Here is a 22810-nt window from a genome sequence, read left to right as displayed (position 1 = left end):
TTCCTAATTGACCAGATTCCATCACTTCTATTCAACTGAGCTTTCTGTAGGAAACAGTTTTTCTAGAAAGTTGAAAAACAGTGTCTGACTTGAAAGCACTAGCCCCGGTGAACTAGCCAGTTAAAGTTAGCTTTGATCTCTAATCAAGTTAGAAAAAATTCTTCCCTGAATAGCTAGCCAAGGGTATGTATTCAATAATCTCTCCTTTTCCAAACAACATCCTGGCATCAGTGTTACCCTGCATTCATGCAGATTCGCAGCTCAACAGCAGAAAATAGGCCCTTCGTATTCAAACCACGTGCATAACACATTCTACCTTTAGGAGTTTGGGGCTCAATTTGACCTTTTTCTAAATTCAGTCAATAAGCAGGACTCACAGCAGAAGGATGTACAAGGACTGGATCACCAGCTCATGAAAGCCAGTAAGAGGTTTTAAGAACTATTGTGTACAAAAGGAGAAAGCACGAAGATGTCAGGTTTACAGGATGTCTTTATTCTTAATTACAGAAGTTTGCATGCACCATTAAGACCACGTTTTACTGAAAACAGCTGCATGTCTCCCCTCCACATCCACAGCAAGGGAGACGGGAAGATCAGGGATTCTGCCTGTGGAGATAAAATGGCTCCTCTCTATACAGGTATTTTTACTGAACTTTCCATAAGAAGATCTGAATGACTTGAAGGAGCATCCTAGCCCAGAAGTTTATTATGCCAATCATTCCTCACAAGGAAAAGGAACATTTAAAAAACCCACTTCAGCCAGACCAGGAATAGGGCTTGGCTCTAGTTAGACATCAGGCTGCATTACCAGAAGAAGTGTCATGCAGCTAATAATGCCAGGGGAGAGATGCTACAGCTAAGGGGAGCTGGATGCTCTCCCACTGATGTACAAGTTAAAATATCCATATAAGGCAGTTCCTTCAGTAGCCACTACACAAACTTTCATCACACGGAGTGAAAACCTGCTGCTGCTTTGTGTCTTTCTGTGCCTTGTGAAAATGAAGCACTTTCAGATCCTGTACTAATTCCAACAGAAAAGCTATGCATCATGGCTTTGTACCTCCTTCAACTTACCACCCCCCCCCCCCATATGGAGGCTGTACCACCAGAGAAAGTAATGAAATGTAAGAATTACAGTTAAATTTAATCAGTTACTTTCCTAAGATGTCTACCAAGAAGTACCCCAAACCACCATGACCATGTGCACAACAAGACAGCGCCTGACAGCTCTGCCACACATGCTGTGCCTTTAAGATTGCCCTTTTCTCTGCTACAATGACAAGGCAACTTAGGAACAGATCCTCAGCTGGTGTAAATCAACATCACTCCACTGACTTCAAGTTGAGCTATGCCAATTTACAGATGAGGATCTGTCTCAACACTTATTTCCAGTCGCAGGTGGACTCAAACCTCCAGCTTTCCTTCTCTAAATTAGAGGCGAACCATTTCAAAAGGGCAGTTTAACTTTTCACTTACAGGTCAGTAGTATTTAGGGTGGGATGTTTAAATAAACCCAAGGGATTGAGATTTGGAGGCCATATTCACTTGCAATTCCTAATTCCCTCAGGCTGCTTTAAAAAGCTAAGCCTTAAGGCTGTGTTTAGACTGGCAAGTTTTTCCGCAAAAGCAAGTGCTTTTGCGGAAAAACTTGCCAACTGTCTACACTGGACGCTTGAATTTCCACAAAAACACTGACTTCCTATTGTCTGAAATCAGTGCTTCTTGTGGAAATACTATGCTGCTGCCATTTGGGCAAAAGTCAATGTGCAAAAGCTTTTGCGCAACAGGGCCAGTGTAGACAGCTCAGATTTGTTTTGCGCAAAAAAGCCCCAATCGCAAAAATGGCAAAGTGCTTTTGCGGAAAAGCATCCATGCCACTCTAGACGCTCTTTTCTGCAAATGTTTTTAATGGAAAACGTTTCCGTTAAAAGCATTTGCGGAAAATCATGCCAGTCTAGATGTAGCCTAACTGTCTTTCACCAAGTAAGGGCAGAGTGCTCAAGAATAGAGCCCTACAAATCTACAAATATCCACTTTATATCTGAGTATCCACATCCACCGATGTAGAGGCGGATATCTGTGGCTCATTTTTATTTTGTATCTAGACCCTGCAAATCTGTGACTATCCACTTTATACCCACATCCACAGATGTTATTGTTGATATCCGTGGCTCATTTCTGCAGATACTAATTTTGTATTCACACAGGGCTCCACTCAAGAACATTGCAGTAAACGCAACACCAGCCAACCACAGAATTTCAGTTGGGTCCACCTGTCCTGGTTTTTTTTTTTAATTAGACATTGGGCTATTAATTCACAAAGGAACAAACCCCACACAACCCTACCCAACACCTCACCCTCCTTCCCCCCGCCCCGCACCAAACGCACACAAAATGGTACTGTTTAAAGGCTTTTGTGGAGTCAGCAGTACAGAGGAGCTCCCTAAATGGCAGCAGCACTACACACAAAGCAGAAGGCACAGGACCATCAGAAGGGAGAGGAGAGACTGTTCTTGACCCAGCCTCAACATCTCACCCATCCCTACCCAAACAAATTCCAGGAGGCTTAATCAAAACCATGGCAAACATTTTCAGCTGGAAAGGTTTCTTCTAAGACCATAAATGGTGTTTGCAGTGCTCAACAGCCTAGGAGAGAGAGAGAGAGAGAGATGTATGTGAAATAGGCCTGTGTTGTCACGTTATACTATAGCCAGCGTCAATGTGCATGAACAGCTTGGAGCACCATTCAGGATTTCAGGGCAAACAGATACTCAGTGCTCCTCTTCTTTAGTGGTCCTAATTAGCACTGTATGAGAAGCTTCACCAGCAAAGACGGGGACAAAGGAAGTAAATTATACATCAAACCAGGACTGTTGTAATTCTGCCGTGTCATTGCCACAGTCTAAGGAGAACTGACTCTCCCCATAGGAAGCAACTCACATCTCGTCAGCCTGCCTGGATTATTGCACTGCCTTGTCACCATGGTACCCGAGTCTCTCTCATCTGTTAACAACTAGCTCCTATGTGGATGGTCTCTATTGACTCCGAAAGGTACAGCTAGTCCTCCATGGCTGGAAGGACAGAACCATACAAGTTAAGGCTCCATTTATACCTTAAAGAGGGAGTCTGAACTATTGACAAAGGGGTCCAGGAGTGGGAAATGAAGGCCACTCCCATACTTTCAGTTAAACATTAACAGAAGTGAAGCTGGATACTGTGTATTCCCAACCTAAACTTCTGCTTTATACAGCTCACCCCTCTGTACTATAGGACAACAGCCACTAAAGTGCTTACGCTGCTTGGTTACCCCTTTTTGCTGTCATTAATGAGTCAGTGGAGTGTCTACAGGAAGCGCTGCTAAAATTTATCAGCATCAGTATGAAACAGCCATCCAGTACATGGCTGGAGCATGGGAAAAGAGCAGGGAGACTCGATTATACAAGACTAAGAGACTATCTACCTAGCCAGGAAAGAAAAGTGGTTCATGGATGTGCAGCATTAGCTTGCCTTGCGCTCTCATCCAGTACCCCCAGCCCCAGTTGGGGGCAGGGCAAAAACATGGTCTCCACAAAAGCTCCACACTTGTTTTTTCCTGGACAGAGCCAGACCATTGTCACAGGCTTTTTACTATGAATTGTCTTTTGGGACTGGTGAGAGTTCAAGTATTAGAGGAAATGACCACGCCAGATGTGGGCAAAACTAACTTCTTGGATGTGACCAACCTCCTTTCCAGATGATCTCATTCCTTTAGGCTGTAATTTTAGTCCTATCATCAAATTTCCCATTTAACTCCTCCCTATTAACATTGGTGGATTTCTCCAAAATAATCTCAGATTCCTGACACCTAAGGGATTAAAAGCATTCAGTAGTAGGCCAATTACAGCTTCTGAGTCTCTCAGCTCAGAATCAGCTGTTCAAAACTGCATCAATGAATCATCAGGTTTTAGAGGCGGAAGAGCCTCTATTCTCATAGGTAAACCTCCCTTTCCCAACAACTGGGGGCCGGGTCTTTGTGCTTCTCTCTCACAGACATGGCCTGATTCTCCTCTCATTTATACCCACATCACAGTGATCCACTTCATTCAATAGAGTTACTCCTTCACACCAGTGGAAGTGGAAAAAAGAACTGGGTTTAATATTTTTAAAGTAAATTTTTAAAGTTTGTTGCCCATTAGTTTAACGGTACCTCAGAGCTCCCCTCTGAGGGAGCCTCTGGTGACTTACATTGCATTGAGCTGCAGTCTCCATGTTCTTACACCAGTAGCTTGGACCCCACACACATGGATCCTCACCCAAGAGATCTTCGGACGACTGACAAGCTCCTATTTTCTGTGCAGCAAAAGAAGCAAGAGAATGAAAGGTGCAGCTACCCCTCCCTGTTTAACCACTGGCATTCAGCGGTCTCACTTCCTCCCCTGTGATCCAGGGCCTCAGAGCCTGCACTGCAATGACCATTTCCAATGGGGTGTCGGAGTGTGTAGACAAAGCAAAGGCTGTGCTGGGAGCGCTAGAGACAGTTTGGTCGGTAGCTGAACAAACATTCTTGTGAGAAGCCCATTGAGAGGATTCTGAATTTTAGACTCTAGATAATTTCAGTCTCTGTGTGAGCTGCAGATTTGTTAATCCCATTGGTTGATCCCATTCGAAGCAGGGCCATGCACCTCACACTGGGTACGTCTAAACTACATGCCTCTGTCGGCAGAGGCATGTAGATTTGTTTTTTTGGCAAAGGCAAATGAAGCCGCGATTTAAATGATCGCGGCTTCATTTACATTTACATGGCTGCCGCGCTGAGCCGACAAACAGCTGATCAGCTGTTTGTCGGCTCGCGCGCTAGTCTGGACGGTCCCCCTGTCGACATCAAAGCCCTTTGTCGGCAGCCCCGGTAAACCTCATTCCACGAGGAATAACGGGGCTGCCGACAAAGGGCTTTGATGTCGACAGGGGAGCGTCCAGACTAGCGCACGAGCCGACAAACAGCTGATCAGCTGTTTGTCGGCTCAGCGCGGCAGCCATGTAAATGTAAATGAAGCCGCGACCATTTAAATCGCGGCTTCATTTGCCTTTGCCTATGTGTCTAATCTACATGCCTCTGCCGACAGAGGCATGTAGTCTAGACACAGCCACTGTGTTACATGACAGCTACATTTCCTGCATTTGAATCATGGGGCAGGGAGAAGAACGATTAGTCTTTGCAAAAGGTAAATACTATAAACCTCTCTCTTTTTCCCGGCCAAAAGCCAATAGTCAGTGAACAACTGTCCTTTCACGAGACCATGCAATTAGACAGCTACACTGATAGTGTATTTCCCCCACCGCATGTGGCAGAGGGACTACTTACAGTGCACACAAAAGACGGTTCCATTATGCGTTCCAGGAGTAGCAGGGCTTGCGGTTCATACTCCAGCACAACCTCATCACACTGCAACAAGAAGAGAGGACATGAGACTGAACACTCTGCTGGACCATCACGAGACAAAGACAAAGTGCCCTGATTCAAACAGGGAATGCCAAATTATCTTGTGCTTTAGAGAGAAAGCAAAGTTTCCACTGAGATTAGAAAGGAGACACTTAGGGAGAATAATTCAGAGCTTTAGAAACGTGCAGGGCATCACCACATTGTACAACTATCACTCTCTGCATGCAGTGAGGCAGATAGGAAAAGGGAAGGAAGAGGGACACTTCTATGACCTTATGTTGAAGCACAAAGACTTGCATTCCTGTGCAGGAGCCAGCCAGATGTCAGCCCTGCACTCACATGCTATGAACGTGTCAGGGTATGTCTACACTGCCGCATTATTTCAAAATATCTTATTTCAAAATAACGTGTCTACACACAAAATGAATTTCTAAATAGTGTTTTGCTATTTCAAAATAGCGCGTCCACACTGAGTGGATACTGAATCGCATTTAAGGCTGCCCGGAACCAGGTCCAACAGGGCATCAGGTCAGGAATTACTTTGTGTGGCTGCTGCCTGAGGCTTTCTGAGGCCTGTGCTTAAAGGGACCTGCCCCCAGACAGCCGGTTCTCAGGTTTCCCTGCTTGCCTAACTAAATGAGGGATAGCAAAGCATTTTGTCTCTGGTTGCCCTCACTTGGGACACCACAGCACTCTGTAATATGAAGCCAGAGCTGCCCCTGGGCACTTGGACACATTGCTGCGAGTCTGACAGCACTTTCTGCAGGCTGCCATCCAGGAGGTCCATCGGGGGGCTGTCAGTATCCAGGAGGCCCTGCGGGAGAGCTTCCACCCTGAGGAGCACTAGGAGCCTCCCTGGTTTGTCCCACTAGGGGCTTGTGTCTCATTCCTCCCTCACATCCTTCCACTTACCCCTCCCTAACCCCCCTTCCTGATGTAAAATAAAATACACTTATTTTCATGAACACAAACTCACTCTCTTTATTTAACAAAACTGGGAGGGGGGGGATATAACTGGTGAGACTGGAGAAAGGAGGTGGGAGAGAGGAGGAAAGGGAGGGGGGAACCTGGGAAGAGGGAGCTGGAAGGGGGAAGAAGGTGGAGGGGAAGCTCAGGGTTGGGAGTCTTGCCAGACCAACTTGATTTTCATGCAAACCTGCTCCTGGGTTCGCATGTTGCCTTTGATGGCCAGACTGGCAGCTATCCTGCCATAGACGGCCGCATTCCTCCATCTAGTTCGGAGATCATGGACGTTGGGGGCATCCCCCACAAAACTGAATAAGGTCCACCCTGATCTCTGCCCTGGACCAGGAAGGTGCCCACCTTCTCCGGGCCCTGGCATGCTCCTGGGAGCTGGCAGACTGCTCCTGGGGAGTGGTGGAGGGCTGGCTGCCAGTGGCTTGCTGGCTCATGTTTTAGGGCCACTGGGTCAGGGGCAATGACTGCTGGCCCTGGGCTGGCAGGCTTGGAGCCGGCACAGGCACTGGGGCCAGAGTCTACCCCTTTAAGGGCTCCGGGGAGGGAGAGGAGTGTTCTTGGTTGAGGCTGGTGTGGCCACTAGGGCACCCTGGGAAGGCTGGAGGTCACCTATTTCGAAATAAGTGTCTACACAGCACTTATTTCGAAATAGCTATTTCAAATTTAGCCTTATTCCTCGTGGAATGAGGTTTACCAAATTCGAAATAAGCGCTCTGCTATTTTGAATTAATTTCAAAATAGCAGTTTGGCTGTGTAGATGCTAGTAAAATTATTTAGAAATAATGGCTGTTATTTCTAAATAACTTTGCTGTGTAGACATACCTTCAGTGACTCTCAGCAGCAGTGCCATAGTATAGACACAACCAAATGGTCTTAGTTCTGGTGTAAACTTTCCCCTTCCATGTAACAGTGTGGCATCAAGACGGCAGCCGTGACAGCTTTTACCCAGACAGCAGAATGCAAAAGAATACACAAACTTGCATTGCTACCTAACAGTGGCTTTTCAGACTACTGATAGCTCAGAATGGGACAAGTACCAGCTCCTTTTACCCTCAAGAGAAGGATTTGAAATGTCTCCATGCACACCACTCCGACTATGGTCATTGTACTGTATCTGAGCTGTTCAAGTCCAATATAGGATAGATTTCATTGGCGTGACGACGTACATCCGAGTTAGAACGGGAGGCACCTCTCTCTGCTAAGATACTGAACTAGGTGGCTTTACACATTTGTCCATTCTATATTACTCACAAATTCTGATTACGAAGCAGGCTGCCTGCTGCCACAGATCCAGGGCCAAGGGCTGCCTTCTGACCTGCAGTAGACCAGCGTGCTCTGTACACATACCATTTATTTTTGGTCAAAAAGGAACAGTAGCTGATGCTGAGTAAAAGGAGAGAAATCCCAGCAGGATTTAGACCTAAGTCACATTCCAGAATCCCAGCTGCACTGTGGCCAGTTTCAAAGCAGAATCACCAGTCCATGAACCTTTTTTTGATTCTCCAAATATAATCTGCTGGAGATGGAGGCAATCAGCTATTTCAAGCACAGAAGCCACTGCGAAGACTCAGACATTAATGCCTAGCCTCAGTTCTTGTGAATTTGTTCCCAGATGGATTTTAGAATAGATAATCTAAAATTATAGGTATAAAGCATTAGGGAGGGAGCAGCAGACAGGCCACAGTCACTGGGAACAGGGTGCAAGAGTGGCTCTCAACCAGGGGTGCACATATCCCTGGGGGTATACTGAGATCTTTCAGAAAGTACATCAACCCATCTAGATACTTGTCTAGTTTTAGAACAAACTACATAAAAAACATTAGGTCATGTCTGTGCAAAGGAAAATTTCATACAGACAATGACTGTTTATACCATTCTGCATACTATGCACTGAAATGCAAGTACAATATTTATATTCCAAGTCATTTATTTTATAACTATATGGTAAAAATAAGAAAGGAAACACTTTTTCAATAAACAGTGGGCTGAGACACCTTTGTATTTTCATGCCTGATTTTGTGAGCAGTTTTTAAGTTTGAGGAAATGTGAGGGTACACAAGACAAATGAGGCTCTTGAAAGGGCTCTGGAAAGTTTGAGAGCCGTTCCAATGTTATCCAGATGGATGGGGGCATCCGACCCGCCAACCCACAATAGCTACTTGCAGTTACCTTTTCTATCAAGGGTTGTGGCAGAAAGTGACAGCCCTTCTCGAGCATCTTTCCAATTTGAGCCCTTGTCTCATTCTGATCCAGCTCATTGTCGATGTAAGTTACAACAATCTGACACACATCACAGAACTCGCCAGGGTTTGCTGGTAACTGCTCCAGAGCTCTTCTCTCTAGCAGACACACAGAGCATTAGCGTGTTAGACAGGCCACATTACAGAGAGAGTTCTCAGCAGCTTCCTGTGCTCTAGTCCCAGACCTAGGAACCAGCAAAAGGCTCCCTCCCTCCCTCCCTTCAACTTCAGCAAATGGCCTCAGATGAGTACAACACTAGTACCTTATGTGTTCATAGATGGGACTCTTCCCAAGTAAACAAGCATGCTTTGGGCAGAATACCAGTCACCCAGGACTTACCAGCGTGTGAAGGGCTACTCTTGGGGCAGCATTTCAGCATGATGCATATAGCTTCAGGATTAGTGGCTTCCAACAACATGACGACAACAGCCTTGCCGTAAGAGTCCACGAAGTCCTTACACTGTCCTAAGACACCATGGGGCAGCATGTAGCAGACCTTCTCCATTTCATGGACTATTTGCTCCTGGAACACAAAAGCAGCAGGTGGAGGGAAGAGAGAGAATAAATCTCTGCAGTAGGGAGCAGAGGCACACTAGTTAGGATTCGTGCGTGAATCGGCACAGCAAAGCTTTGCAAGAGGGAAGAGCTGCACAGAAAACTGAGATGACAAGCCAAGACCACTCCTGCGTCAAGCCTTGGGAGAAGCTTGCAAGCAGCATGTAGCCCTTCACAGAATTGTGTCTCCCCTAGCAACTCCTAACCCACAGAAATGAGAATACAGGGCACAGTTAAGGCTACTGTCTGGGCTACATGCCAGCTCTCTTACACCCCTATATCAGCAGCAGGCCACATACCTCTGTCTTGTTGTTCTCCAGCATGCGCTCTGCTGCCTTTACTGCAATCTCACATATACTGCACAGGGGAGTGTTGTTTTCTGGTTCCTGGTGTTCCTATTTATTAAAGCACAACAGAACACTCATATAAAACAAAGCCATATGGGTGGGGAGTCATTTCTAGAGCTCCCTCTTGCTTTCATCCCTATTATATTCCATGCAGTGTTTTTCCCAGTGATCTGACAGACACTGCTTTTGCACTGAAGTCTCAAATGATAAACTGGAGAACTGATCTGACAGCAGGATGAAACTTTGCACTTGTCTGTATTGAATAATACAGATAGAAGGGGGGAAAAAAATCAAAGGTACAACTTCAAAATGGGGACCAATTGGGCAGTTGGATCTGGGGATATGAGCGGCTCACAAAGTGAACGAGTCAGTGACGTGACGCAGTAGTTGAAAGGGCTAATAGCATGCTCGGATGTGGTAACAGGAGTGTGTAAGACATGGGAGGAAATTGTTTCACTGTGGGCACCACAGCTTAGGAAAGATGCGGACAAGTTGGTGAGAACGCAGAGGAGTATGACCAAAATGATAAAAGCTTTAGAAAACCTGGCCTCTGAGGAAAGGTTAAAAACCTATATATCTCATTTAGAGAAAATTAAAGTTATCAGATGGAGGTACCTGATAACAGCCTTCTACTACGTCATGGGCTGTTACAAAGAGGACTTATCAATTGTTCACCATGTGCACTGAAATCAGGACACGTAGTAATGGGCTTAATCGGCAGCAAGGAAGATTGGGGTCAGGTATTAGGGAAAACTACCGTATATTCCGGCGTACAAGATGACTTTTGATGTTAAAAAACATCCCCCAAAAATCGGGGGTCGTCTTGTACGCCGGGTATACATCCCAGGCGCGCCTGGGATGCCCCGCCGCCGGCTTCCCCCGAGGCTTTGCAAAGCTGCTGCGGCTTTGCTCCCGGTGCCTCTGGTCTGCTGGGGACCGTCTCCAGCAGACCAGGGACACCAGGAGCAAAGGAGGCGGAGGGGCGCTGGGGTATAAGATGAAACCCTATCTTTTAATTAAAAAATTAGGGGGTCGTCTTATACGCTCAGTCGCCCTATACGCCGGAAAATACAGTATTGCAATATAGGTAGAAAGTTAAGTAGTGAAATAGTTTTCCAAGGGAGGTTAAAGAATCCACCTCATTGGGATGCCGGGGTGGGTTTTTTGACCCTGTCTCAGCACATGGGGTTGGACCAAAGGATTTCTCTAGCATCCTTGCAGCCCTATTTTTCCAGGATTTGAAAGCATATGCTGGTCTGAGGTATGTGCATGTGATCACTGGACATTTAAACATAAGAGTTTGACAATGCCAAACTTCAACTTTGCCGGAGATTAGCTCTCAATAAGGACTAGTTCATCTGATGATGTTTGTAGAATTATTTATCACAAACCAAGTTATAAGCAACTGAGAGTGATGGCATGACTGGAGCTGGAGAAAGAGGCTTGGGGAAAGGTTAAGTGAAAACTTTTTGGCAAAACAAATATCAATTTTTTTTAAATGTGAAAGTTTTAATCTGTTCTGATACGGACCAGGCCCTACTTCCATGCTGCATTTCATGCCACCTCTATGAAGTGAAGCAGTTTTGCAATGAGGAACAGTGAGGAAATCTGTACTTTATGCCAGAGGCAAAGTCAGACTTCTACGTGCACTGCAGTATTGCCTGACTTTGACCCTTCCTCCAGCTCCAGATGGTAATAAACAAGCCTTCCTCTTACTGCAGCAAAGCAGCAGAGGGCACTGAAAGACTCATTGTACCTGAGCTGGCTCCTTTGTATTGAATGCAGGCATCACTTTGGCTGGTACCAGATCCTGAAAGGGCTCAGATTTCAGGGAAGGACAGAATCCAACTCTGCCACAAATATCCTTTGGGTGCTAGAGGGAGAGATATGAATGAAGTAATTACAGGCTCTATCCAGTTATATCGGCTCTATAAAGAACTGGCCAATGAGGGAATAGACAACCCAGTGTGTTATGACAGTTGCAATGCAGCTGCAAGTGTAGTTTTTTCCAAACATTCTTGGAGGGAATGGTGGTTGAAGATAGGTTACCAGGCCAATAGTGTGATCAGATTTCCTTTGTCATATACTATCAGGATAAACTGACAGACTCTCACGCTTAAAATCAGGAATAAGGGACCTTTCGGAAAAGGCTTTATTTTCCAAAAGATCCCCGTCTAGACTGGCGCTTTTTTCCGACAAAGCCCCGAGCCGGACAAAAGCAGCAACCATGTTCCTGCAACTGCAGCAGGGAAAATGTAAATCCCCGCTGCATTTGCAATTCCAACTTGTCTCATCTGCATCCCTTTTCCGGAAAAGGGGTGCAGTGTAGACACAGCCCTCATGTTATTGCTCTGACCCTCAAAGGTTACCATAGAGTAGAACCAATCAGAGCTTTCAAACACCAAATGAAACAAAACATCAACACCAAACAAATCAAAAAATCACCTTTGATTTCAAATAATTGTCCCTAAAAAAATGAAAGTGGAACAGCTTCAGCAAAACAGCACTTTTCATCCCTTCCCACCCAAACAAAACAAAACAAAAAATCCCCACCCCCACCCCAAAAACAAAAAAGTTGGAAAATTTCAAATCAACTAAAAACTCCGGGCTCTTCTTGAGATCAGAATTAAAGCAAGGAAATAACCAGAGCCAGCAGCGAGATACCCATATATCCTCATCTCCATCACAGGAAGGACTTCATATCTACATCTCAGGTGGCCTCATCACCATTAGGCTGAAATCTTAACTGACACCTGGTACTGAGAGCAGGAACCATGACTGATACTCATTGATGTACATCACTGCCCTCCTTCCCCTCCCGCTGTGGCACTCAGCTGAGTGCTGCGCCCCTCAGCCGGGCCGCTGGGAGAGCCAGCAGCGCAAGGGGCTGTTTGGGCTTCCCCATGGTGGAGGAAAAGGGAGGGTGGTGACGTACACGGCCCCACCCCCTGGCTGTGTACGTCACTGCCCCACCCCCCTCCCTTGCAGTAGCCTGGCTGAGCAAGCAGCACTCAGCCAAGTGCCACGGCGGGCGGGAGGGAAGGGGAAGGAGAAGGGGACAGACAGGCAGGAGGGGGAGAAGAGAAAGAAAGAGATGGAGAGAGAGGCAGGAGGTGGAGGAGAGCTGAGAGAGAGGGGGTAGGCAGTAGGAGGAGACACACACAGACAGACAGGCACAGAGCAAGAGCGCTCAGGAGAGAAGACCTGAAAATCCCATCTTATGATGGGCTAATAATGTTCTTATTATTCTACAAAATGTCTCCACAGCCCCAAATGACAATGAAAGAACACATCCCAAACAGGAGCCCATAACAGCCCTTTGAATTTGAATAGGGTTAGGTTCAAGTAAATTTATCATCTGAATTATTCTTCTTTAAAAATAATTCTTTAGGTTTAAAGGCAGCATTGCTATCTATCAGAACTGGCATTAAAAGTCAACCCTGCCTTCTGTTCCTCACTGACTCAGAGTGACACCGGGCAAGTCAATGTGCCTCAGTTTCCCCTACTCTACAATGAGCATAGTACTACTTGGCCCCCTTTCTAGAGTGCTTTGAGATCTTGAATGAAAAGTGCTACATAAGTGCAAAGTGCTACTCTAACAACAATTTTTACAGCCAACATCAGGGCCTCACCACCATGGCCATTACATTTTTCTCTACTCTTCTCCATAGCTCTCAATCCAACCCACACCACTCCAGTCAAATTTTCAGTTGCCTTAGTGCCCCCGGAGGTGTGAAGTTTTTTGGGGATGTGCAACAGATGCTCCATTTGTTCCACTGGGAGGGACCTACTCAGGTGCATACATGAAAGATTCTGTTTGCCTAGAAGCTGAAAGTATAAAATATAGGAGAGGAAGTCTACAGAGTGGGAAAATTTAGAAGCCACATTAGATGCAACTCTGACAACACAGACCCCTCTGCATCCAGAGTGACAGAGTTACCTAGAAATGAGACAGTGGCAAAACCAAAATCCACTAGTATTTGTTCATGGCTAAAAGGATCCATAGAACATTAACCACTGAACAATACCACAAGGTTCATTCCGAAGGTTAAAAGGCCGTAAGGTAACTTTTGCCAGAACAAGTTCTGATGAGGAACCAGCACCAGGAATAGAAAAAGATCTAAAGAGGCTTTTTACATTGTAGTCAGCTTACCATGTGCATCGCCATCTGGATCGCAAACTCTGAATATTTATGAACATAGCTCTTGCACTGTGGGAGAGACAGACATCTAGTAAGTACCAACAAAGCACTCGTGCCACATGCCACTTGTTACTGCTGCATCAAGAAGGTGATTGCAGCAGAGTTGGAAAATTGAAAACGATGGTTGCCACAGAAGCTAGCCTGACCTGAGCCTTTTGAATCTGAATTAGTCTATGTGTTATCTTCAAACCTTATCAAAGGTGTAACAGAGATACAGTCATGGGGTGTGGGGGAGATCAGAAGTGAAGTGCTGGCGTTCTGAAAATAATGTAATTTTGGGGCCTAACTTTTTAAAGGCTCCCTAGAATTACCTCACCTGACTCTGGAATTAATTGTCCCTCCCCTCTGACATGTGTCCAGAATTATGGATGCTTCCCTTTTACAGCAATTATATTTTAAGAGTAGGAAGGGAGAAGGAAGAAAAAACTCTGTCTACAATCATTATGAACCTAAGGGAATCAAGTGACCAGTACTAACAATGTTGACCTCTTACCAAAGGAGCTGGACACTAGCTTCCCCAGATGCTCTTGATTCCGGCCCTAACCATTTAGAACCCAAAGCCTTGTGTTTGAGAAGTTGGAACAATAAATAAAATCAAATTGCGTACCTACCCTATCAAAAGTATTATTATATCTTTGTATTTCAGTAGCACTTGAAATGTGCTAGGCAGTCTCCTCACACAAAAAAACCACAACCTCTACCCCAGAGAGACCCAATCTATGAAAATAAGCAAGTAGGCAGGATGGTGCAAAGGGATAACACAGTCACCGTATAGACAGTTTCTTCAAAACCCAATCAATTTTGCCTCTCCTCAGTTCACTCTCAGTCTAGCTAATGTTAGTGGGTTAACTTCTTGTCAGGATCAGAGCAGAAGTAGATGGAGGAAGGATTTGAAGAACGAGACGGTAGAGGCCATATGGACTTTCATTGGAGACACATCAGCATTTTCATTAAGGACAGATACAGCCACAAACATTCTGTGCACATGAAAGACCAGGAAAAGAGCAGCAACAGACTCTGAAAAAAGACTCCAGAGCAGAGCACGTATGGCCCCTGCCACACAAAGGGCTGTTCAGTTCTCCCTGGCCACAACTAGAGGCAGTTCAATTATCTTGGTAAAAAATCAAAATTCTGTTACCCCCTCAGCCAAGCTAGATCCCAGGTGTTCACACAGCTGCTCGGCGGTAGCAACCAAGGACTTGGTGGTTCTCACTTCTTTCTGAACATCAGTGACCAGCTGAACACAATCTTGACACAAGGGTCTTCTCTCCTGACCAAAGATAAGGGAAGAGGCAAAAATCAACACGTGGCCATAGAAGCGTGGTGCTGTCATGTCCTCATAGTAACCAAAGAAGCACTCATGGCAGGTTTGTCTTCAGCACCCTTTCTAACATAGCTAATCTTTGCAGTGCTACAAGGGGTGAGTATTAGCCCATCTCAAAAGTGAAGAAACCAAGGCAGAGTGGTTCAGTCGTTTGACCAGGAAACAGAGTGAGGCCATGCAAGTGCATTAACACTCAGCATTCCTACCCTCCACTCTTGGGCTTGCATATTTCTCTCCAGGGAACAGCCCCTTGAGAAGACAAGGAGACACACACTCTTCCCAGGCTTGCCTCTCCTCCTATTTAAATCCCACTGTTGCTTTCCTTGGGCACTTACGGGGCATGCCAGCTGAGCCCTGATATCCATCTGGAATTGTTGTGCACAGGGCGGAATCTCTTTCACACATTTTCTACCTTGCCCCTCACCCCAGTGGGAGCACGGAGAATTAGTACAGTAAAACTCCATTAGTCCGGCATCCAATGCTCTGGGACTCCTGATGGTCCGGCACCATCAGGAACCAGGAAGTGCTGGGGCAGCCGGACAGGCTTCCCCCATTCAGCTGCTGCTGAAACTGACCAGCAGCTGAATCGGGGAAGCTGGGAGCAGAGCAGCTGGGGTGCTGCCGGGTTGGTCTCGTAGCGCTGCCCCTCGGGGCTGCGGGACCAACCCGGCAGCACTCCAGCTGCTCTTGGGGACGCCTGGGGCAGAGCAGCTGGAGTGCTGCCGGGTTGGTCCCGCAGTGCCAAAGGACGGCGCTGCGGGACCAACCCAGCAGGACCCCAGCTGCTCTGCCCCAGGGGTCCCCGATTCAGCCGCTGCTGAAACAGATCAGCGGCTGATTCCAGGAAGCCCGGGGCAGAGCAGCTGGGGTGCTGTGGGGTTGGTCTCGTAGCGCCGCCCCTCAGCGCTGAAGGACCAACCGGCAGGACCCCAGCTGCTCTGCCCTGGGCTTCCTGGAATCAGCCGCTGATCTGTTTCAGCAGTGGCTGAATCGGGGACCCCTGGGGCAGAGCAGCTGGGGTCCTGCCGGGTAGGTCCTGCAGCGCCAAAGGACGGCGCTGCGGGACCAACCCAGCAGCACTCCAGCTGCTCTGCCCCAGGCGTCCCCAAGAGCAGCTGGGGTGCTGCCAGGTTGGTCCCGCAGCCCCGAGGGGCAGCGCTATGGGACCAACCGGGCAGTACCCCAGCTGCTCTGTCCCAGGCGTCCCCAAGAGCAGCTGAAGTGCTGCTGGGTTGGTGCCGTAGCGCCGCCCCTCGGCGCTGCGGGACCAACCCGGCAGCACCCCAGCTGCTCTATTGCAGGCATCCCCGATTCAGCTGCTGCTGAAACTGACCAGCAGCAGCTGAATCAGGGACGCCTGGGGCAGAGCCGGACTATCGTAAGGGGGGGCTATGAGGGGTCTGGGGTGGCATCCCCTCCCACTCCACTCCAGACCCCTCATAGCCCTCCCTTCTGATAGTCCGGCATATCTGATAATCCGGCACCCCCTGGGTCCTAAAGGTCCCGGATTATCGGAAGTTTACTGTACTTGCCTAGATACTATCATTTTAGATGGTGCAAATTATCATAATCCTTCAGCGAATATAATCAAATCTTTTAATATGTACAGTACAAAAGAGCTAGTAAAAGCTACAATGTAATTATACATAGAGCCCTGCATGGATACAAAATCTGTATACATATCCATACCTGAACCCACAAAAATGAGTCACAGATATCTACTGATTTGCAGGGTTCTAGATACAAAAATGCAGCAGATAGCCTCATCCACCTCCACGGTTGCAGAGAGCTGCAGATATAAATTGGATACCTGCGGGTTTGCAGGGCTCTAATTATGCACTATGAGTTGGCAGCTGGGACCCTGGGTGCCAGGCCATGTGGTAGCAGGGACCCTGGACACTCAGCTACACAGCAGTCAGGATTTGGGGGGGAGTCAGGATCGGGCAGCAGGGAGTTAGTTGGGCCTCCAGGTGCCAGGCCAGCTGCAGAGCCCCAACTAAAACCTGGTGGAGCGCCAGCACCTCCTGCACCCCTGGTTTCCATGCCTATACATTTAGCTTGATCAGATTCCTAGATAATTCTTGTAGTTAAGATAAGAAATTCAGAAACGATCCAAATTATCGTATGACCAGAAATGTTAATTTTCTCTATTATTGAAACCACCTTTGTCATTGATTTATTTTTAGATACCCACTGATGGGTATTTAAAAGTCTGTTTGTGGAGACTCTCATATACTCTCCTGCTGGCCACCACAAGGGAAGAGACCCCATTCATTCAAAGGACTGCTGCTCATTCTAAACCAGAATTGTAACAGAATTGCAGCCCCTGTCCGTCAGTGCAGCTCCATTGCCTTCAGTGGGGCTATGACAATGAACAGCTGCTTGGGAATTGGCCCAAACATCCCCAAGTCCAACTGGCAACTTGGAACCTGCTCTCTCACATTGTAAAGCTGTGAGTTTGTGCTCCCAAGTGACATTAGTTTGGCATGAGTTACTGAGACGCACTGTGACACTGAAACAGAACACAGCAGCTGATAGAGTGAGAAACCAATTTGTCCATATTGCATCCTCACCCAGGTCTCTTGCTGGGTCTTGTCTTGGGGGTAAAGGAGAAGAGGGACATTAGCAAGGAAGGGAGACACCATTTCAGGGAAGTCCATCACAGGTATCTCATTGGACTGCAGTGGATTCTGACGCTTCGGAGCATCCTCATGATTCTCTATGGATTTGCACAAGGAGATGGCCCGGCACACAACATCAGGGTTGGACTAAAGAGAACAAAGGAAGGCCAAGTCATTGTTCTGTTGATATCCACAATCCATCCTACTCAAAGTTAGCCTTGCAGCTTGGGGAAAAGAAGGGTACAAATAAAAAAAGCAGCAGCAGCCATCCCTACTACTTAGTGCTCCTCAGAGAAGCAAAGTGTAAGTGAACAATGCAAGAGTTGCTAAGATAACCAGCAAGGAAATTGTTTACAGAGCTGAAAGATTTATTTGCAATCCACACTCTCCACTTCCATGCGCTGGAACCTGTTCCATTGTTTCACTGTAATCCTGGTGCAGTCCCATACAGACCCACTAACTTTCTTCTATCTATATGTATAGAAGTGACAACAAAAATACATGCAGCCTGCCAATCTAAGTGCTTTAGAAATTAATGGAGATGAAATGTTAAATATCATAAAATGGAAAAAGGGTGGTGCAGCATCAAATTGTGTGCAGAAATAAACATTGGAGACACTGGAAAAGTAACTTAGGTTTTAATGGTGTTATCAGTTGCTGTAAGTCAATTAGGACCCTGAATTCAAATCTTGGCAGATAAGTGAAGTATTTGTTGATTGGCTATCTATAGTTCTGGGGGGTTATTACAGAATTTAGTGTATTGGATTGGAACCTGCTTATAATGCTCTTTCAGAAGCTTATTACCACATTCTATGTATTATTGTCCTAAAGGGACAAAGATGCAGCAATTCAGCCTGCTAATTTTACATCATAAATATGTGCCATTGTTTTCCCCCTAATCAATTACCAATATTTGTTTGCTCATCTCTATGATCATTATCAAGCTAGTATCCACCATCTTCTTGCACTTCAGTGACCAGTCCTGGTAAGGCAGGCACTGGCATATCTTATCCAAGAAAGCATGGATCTTTTCCTAGGAGACAAGAGGAGAGAGGAGAGTTATGGGTTGAGTTCACGTGCACAGTGACAAAAACATGTGTAACCCTTCCACATTCACAAGAGAGACTATGAAAAGTCTGGGCAAAAGGGACCATTATGATCATCTAGTCTGACCTCATGCACAACGCAGGCCACAGAATCTCACCCACCCACTCCTGGAATAATCCTCTCACCTCTCTCTCAGATATTGAAGTCCTCAAATGATGGTTTGAGGACCCTAAGATACAGAGAATACTCCAGCAAGTGATCCGTGCCCCATGCTACAGAGGAAGGCAAAAAACCTTCAGGACCTCAGCCAATCTTCCCTGGAGGAAAATTCCTTCCCGACCCCAAATATGGCGATCAGCTGAACCCTGAGCATGTGGGCAAGACTCACCAGCCAGACACCCAGAAAAAAGTTCTCTATAGTAAGAGAAATCCTGAAGCTCCACACTAGGGAAAGGCAGCTTTTTAGCAGAACGCAATATGGGTGGATAAAATATTTATTTTTCCATCCCCAAATTTAAAAAAGGCAATGCCAGATCTTCTGAGAGGTGAAAGGATGCCAATGCTGGCACCTACTACCCTGTAATACAAGAGGCAGATTTTCTGCAAGACCTGTCACTGTGAGAAAGAATTCTTATAGGTTTATAGGCTTCATAAAAGGCTTTAAAGCACTCTAGCTTATAAGGGAGATCCACTATCTTTTCTGTTTCACACACACACAAATTCTAACTAGAGAAAAGAAAGGAGGCTTAAAAAAACCTGACTACATGGCTGGATTGCTTCTGACCAGATGGAAAGGTGCTTGCACCAAAGGGAAAGAAGGGGGTGGGGGGGTGCTGCGTAGCTGCTCCAGAATTCCCTTGCCACATCACATCACAGATCTTTGTAGCGTCTTCACAGACAGCATGGCACCCACCAGCTAACTACAGCTAAATGACTGCTCCAGGAGGGGCAGGGGAAGAAAGCGCACACAGCGCCAAGTGACAGAGTGTTCTGTAGAAAGTTGGGGCATATCAGAGATAAACAGCCATGAGTCTACCCAGGGGAGAGGGAAAGGGACCCATTTGCTAGAGATGCTGAAGCCCAATGTCTCCATGTGTGCTAGGATTCTCAGGCTATGTCTAGGCTATAACTTTTTTTTGGAAAAAGGTTCGCAAAATGCACCCCACACTTTGCATACCCATTTCTGCTTTTCTTTTTTCCCTGAAAGAGGCTTTTCCAAAATTTGGCCCGTCTACACTGGGCCAAATTTCAGGAAAAAACCTTCTTTCAGAAGAGCCCTTCTTCCTCATGGAACGAGGAAGGCAGGGCTTCCTAAAGAGCATGTCTGCTCTTGCGCAAAAAAAGCAGAAGAGCAAACATGTTACCTGGACACGGCAAAGTTTTTTCAGGATATCTCCAGTATCCTGAAACCCCCCCGCAGTCTAGACGTACCCTCCCTTATACCCATTCCCTTCTTAGAATAGTAATAGAGATGTAGCCGTGTTAGTCCTGTCTTTTGTTTCAGCAAGACCAGACTATGCAGCACTTTAAAGACTAACAAGATGGTTTATTAGGTGATGAGCTTCTCATCACCTAATAAACCATCTTAAGTCTTTAAAGTGCTGCATAGTCCTGGCTTTTGTTTCATTCCCTTCTTAGGCACTTTTCTACTGCAGTGTAACCCGAGGCAGCACAGTGTAGAGAGTCCTAAATGCAGAGGAGATTCTCAACCAATATCTGCATGGAAATCCCTGACTCGCAGGTAGAGAATAATAGTGTTAAGCTACTTCCAACCACCAGGTCATTTTCAGGTTTTGTGAACATTCTGATTCCCCACCAGACAGAGGCTCTTATGGTTGCTTTCCTTTACCTCTCTGTGTGAAACTTAGGTAACAAAAGCTAGTCATGATGTTCTTCCCCTTCCTTGCTCCTCCCTGGGTCACCACGATAGTTGCAAAGGCATCTAGTGCCCAAAGCCAGGAAAGCTGCTGGGTTCTTTAAGCTACTTACATCTGTACGATTGTCCTGCAAGATCTTCCCAACCACTGACACCGCCATTTTACATGCTAAGCAAGGGACGCTTTTCTAGGAAAGAGAAAAGAGAAAACATTACTTGAGAGGGATCCACATATTAGAACGTAAAATTGCTTTTCCCTTTCTTGTCTCTGCATCATGTAATGAAGGAGGAAGCCAACAGCCAGCTTCCACATAGGCTCCAGTTTCAACCTCTGCTCTCCCAGCTCCTAAAAACCTGATCCTGGGCTCAGCTGTGTGGTGCTGCCAAAGGACCTCCTGTTCCCCTTCCCTCCACCCTGTTCCTGACTCAAATGTAAGGATGGGGCAACTGAGAATGAGATTCTCAATGATTATGTACACAGAAACCCAATACGTTTTATTGGCGAGGGCAAGTTTCCAGCACACAGCAATTGTGCAGTTAAAGAGATCTAGGCTAGTCCAACATTTAGCTTCAGTTTCTACAGAAAAGTTCCATCCATGGGAATTCTTGGGAAAATGTATAGGCATCTCTACATGCTTATAAGCCTTTGGTTTTTATTGGAAGGCCTGCAAATCTTCTAGCGTAAGTTTTACAATGGCTTAATGTGATCTCTGGAATAATGCATTTTTTCTGGCAGGTGCAAGAGCTAAACGTTCATCCCTGTAAACCTAAAAAAAAGGGTTGTCTATTGGACTAATGATAGCCTGTCATAGAAAGGAATGATCCATGCAGAAAGGGACTGAAATAGAGATGTCAGCCAATCCGTCTGTCCCTTTCATTCGTTCACACAGTGCATGGATCCTCTTGGTATCAAAGAAAGATGTAATACAAACATTTTAGAGGACAAAATCACAGAGAAGCACAATTCAGAAGTCTCATTCCTTTAAGTAGGACCTAACTTTAGAGGGAGCTGCATGTGGAAATATAAGGGCTAGGATAGACAATAAGAAGTGGTTCAGTGGGACTACACACTCACCCCAGGAAGCTTGTTCCAAACAGTCTGCCAACAGTGTTCCACAGCCCCACATTGCAAAGCAGCTTGAAAATCCTTACACCAGTTCTCAGGACCCTCCGAGCACTCTTTCTGCCATGAGAGTGGGCTCGCCGCAGCTGCCAATGAGAGAAAAAAAGTCAATTTTCAAAATGAAGGGGATTCAACCTTTGAAGAAAAGTTACCCCATATTGTTCCATATGGAGGCCTTGCCCATATGCCCCATTCTAAGACATCTATATTACATTTTAACCTGCACTGCTGCCTAAGATTTCAGGTTATTTCAGTATTTATTGTATAGGCTGCCCCAGGCTTTCTAGGTCCTGATAACCCCCCAAACCCTGATTTGTTTCCTTCTGCAATTAACAAATTAAATTATACCTCCAGCACAGAAGAAACCCCTGATTCTAGTATGCTAAAAACCATGTAACAGCCCAAAAGAATGTGGAAGAATCAAGGAGATAAAATAGATGAACTTTAGGAAAAGGATTCCAGAAACTTTAGTCCAAAGTTCCTCCAGTAGATCTCAGTCCCCCTGCCTTCACACAAAGTATGCCTTGAAAAGGAAAGTATTAGAGTCTTTTCACTGCTACCAAAGGGCTAGCATTCCTGCCTGGTATGCGTTTCAGCACTGAACTAGCTAAATAGAGTACTAGTAGTAGAGTATTGCTTGCATTATTCAGTAACCACACTAGGTGTGTGGGTTACGTACTTCCCCTCGGTGAGGAAGCAAGGAAGCACATCCTGAGCTTCAGAGACCCAGCTGAGATCCCAGACAAGCCCCCACTTGCCATGAGGTGGATTTGAACCTGGGACCTTGGAAGCAGAGTATAGGAGCCTCTACCCTCTGAGCTAAAAGCCAGCTGGCTCAGTAGTAGAGTAATCTCTGGGACATTTCCCTCCTATTTTTCTGAGGGGGGTATGATTTTCTCATGGGGGAAGAGGAATAAAACCAATGCAGGCTAATTCATTTCAGGATGAAGCATGTACATTGCATGAGGATAACATCTGAACTGCAGTGTGAGGAATTTTGTCATTGTATAAGATACTAACTTGGGCACTTGCCTTCAGATGTTTCCCCTGTACACAGAATATTTACCTCTAAGTCCAA

General features: G+C 46.1%; 1 protein-coding gene across 1 annotated transcript in view; it reads right to left on the bottom strand.

The window, feature by feature from the left end:
• Positions 1 to 472: 472 nt before the first annotated feature.
• Positions 473 to 22810, bottom strand: part of LOC102446209 (prosaposin-like) — a 41657-nt gene continuing 19319 nt past the window's right edge. Inside the window, exons 2-14 of the mRNA XM_006121497.4 lie at positions 21685 to 21818; positions 20723 to 20797; positions 18594 to 18719; positions 17639 to 17833; positions 14880 to 15011; positions 13694 to 13750; positions 11297 to 11413; positions 9493 to 9588; positions 8978 to 9161; positions 8567 to 8736; positions 5342 to 5422; positions 4225 to 4329; positions 473 to 2646 (exon numbers count right to left, since the gene is read on the bottom strand). Of these exons, the coding sequence (XP_006121559.2) occupies positions 2611 to 2646; positions 4225 to 4329; positions 5342 to 5422; positions 8567 to 8736; positions 8978 to 9161; positions 9493 to 9588; positions 11297 to 11413; positions 13694 to 13750; positions 14880 to 15011; positions 17639 to 17833; positions 18594 to 18719; positions 20723 to 20797; positions 21685 to 21818 (1508 nt within the window). The 3' untranslated portion in view covers positions 473 to 2610. The remainder of the gene's footprint in view (positions 2647 to 4224; positions 4330 to 5341; positions 5423 to 8566; positions 8737 to 8977; positions 9162 to 9492; positions 9589 to 11296; positions 11414 to 13693; positions 13751 to 14879; positions 15012 to 17638; positions 17834 to 18593; positions 18720 to 20722; positions 20798 to 21684; positions 21819 to 22810) is intronic.

This window comes from Pelodiscus sinensis, chromosome 8 (genome assembly GCF_049634645.1).
Source record: "Pelodiscus sinensis isolate JC-2024 chromosome 8, ASM4963464v1, whole genome shotgun sequence".
Lineage (NCBI taxonomy): Eukaryota > Metazoa > Chordata > Testudines > Trionychidae > Pelodiscus > Pelodiscus sinensis.
This window is presented reverse-complemented; position numbering and strand designations above follow the sequence as displayed.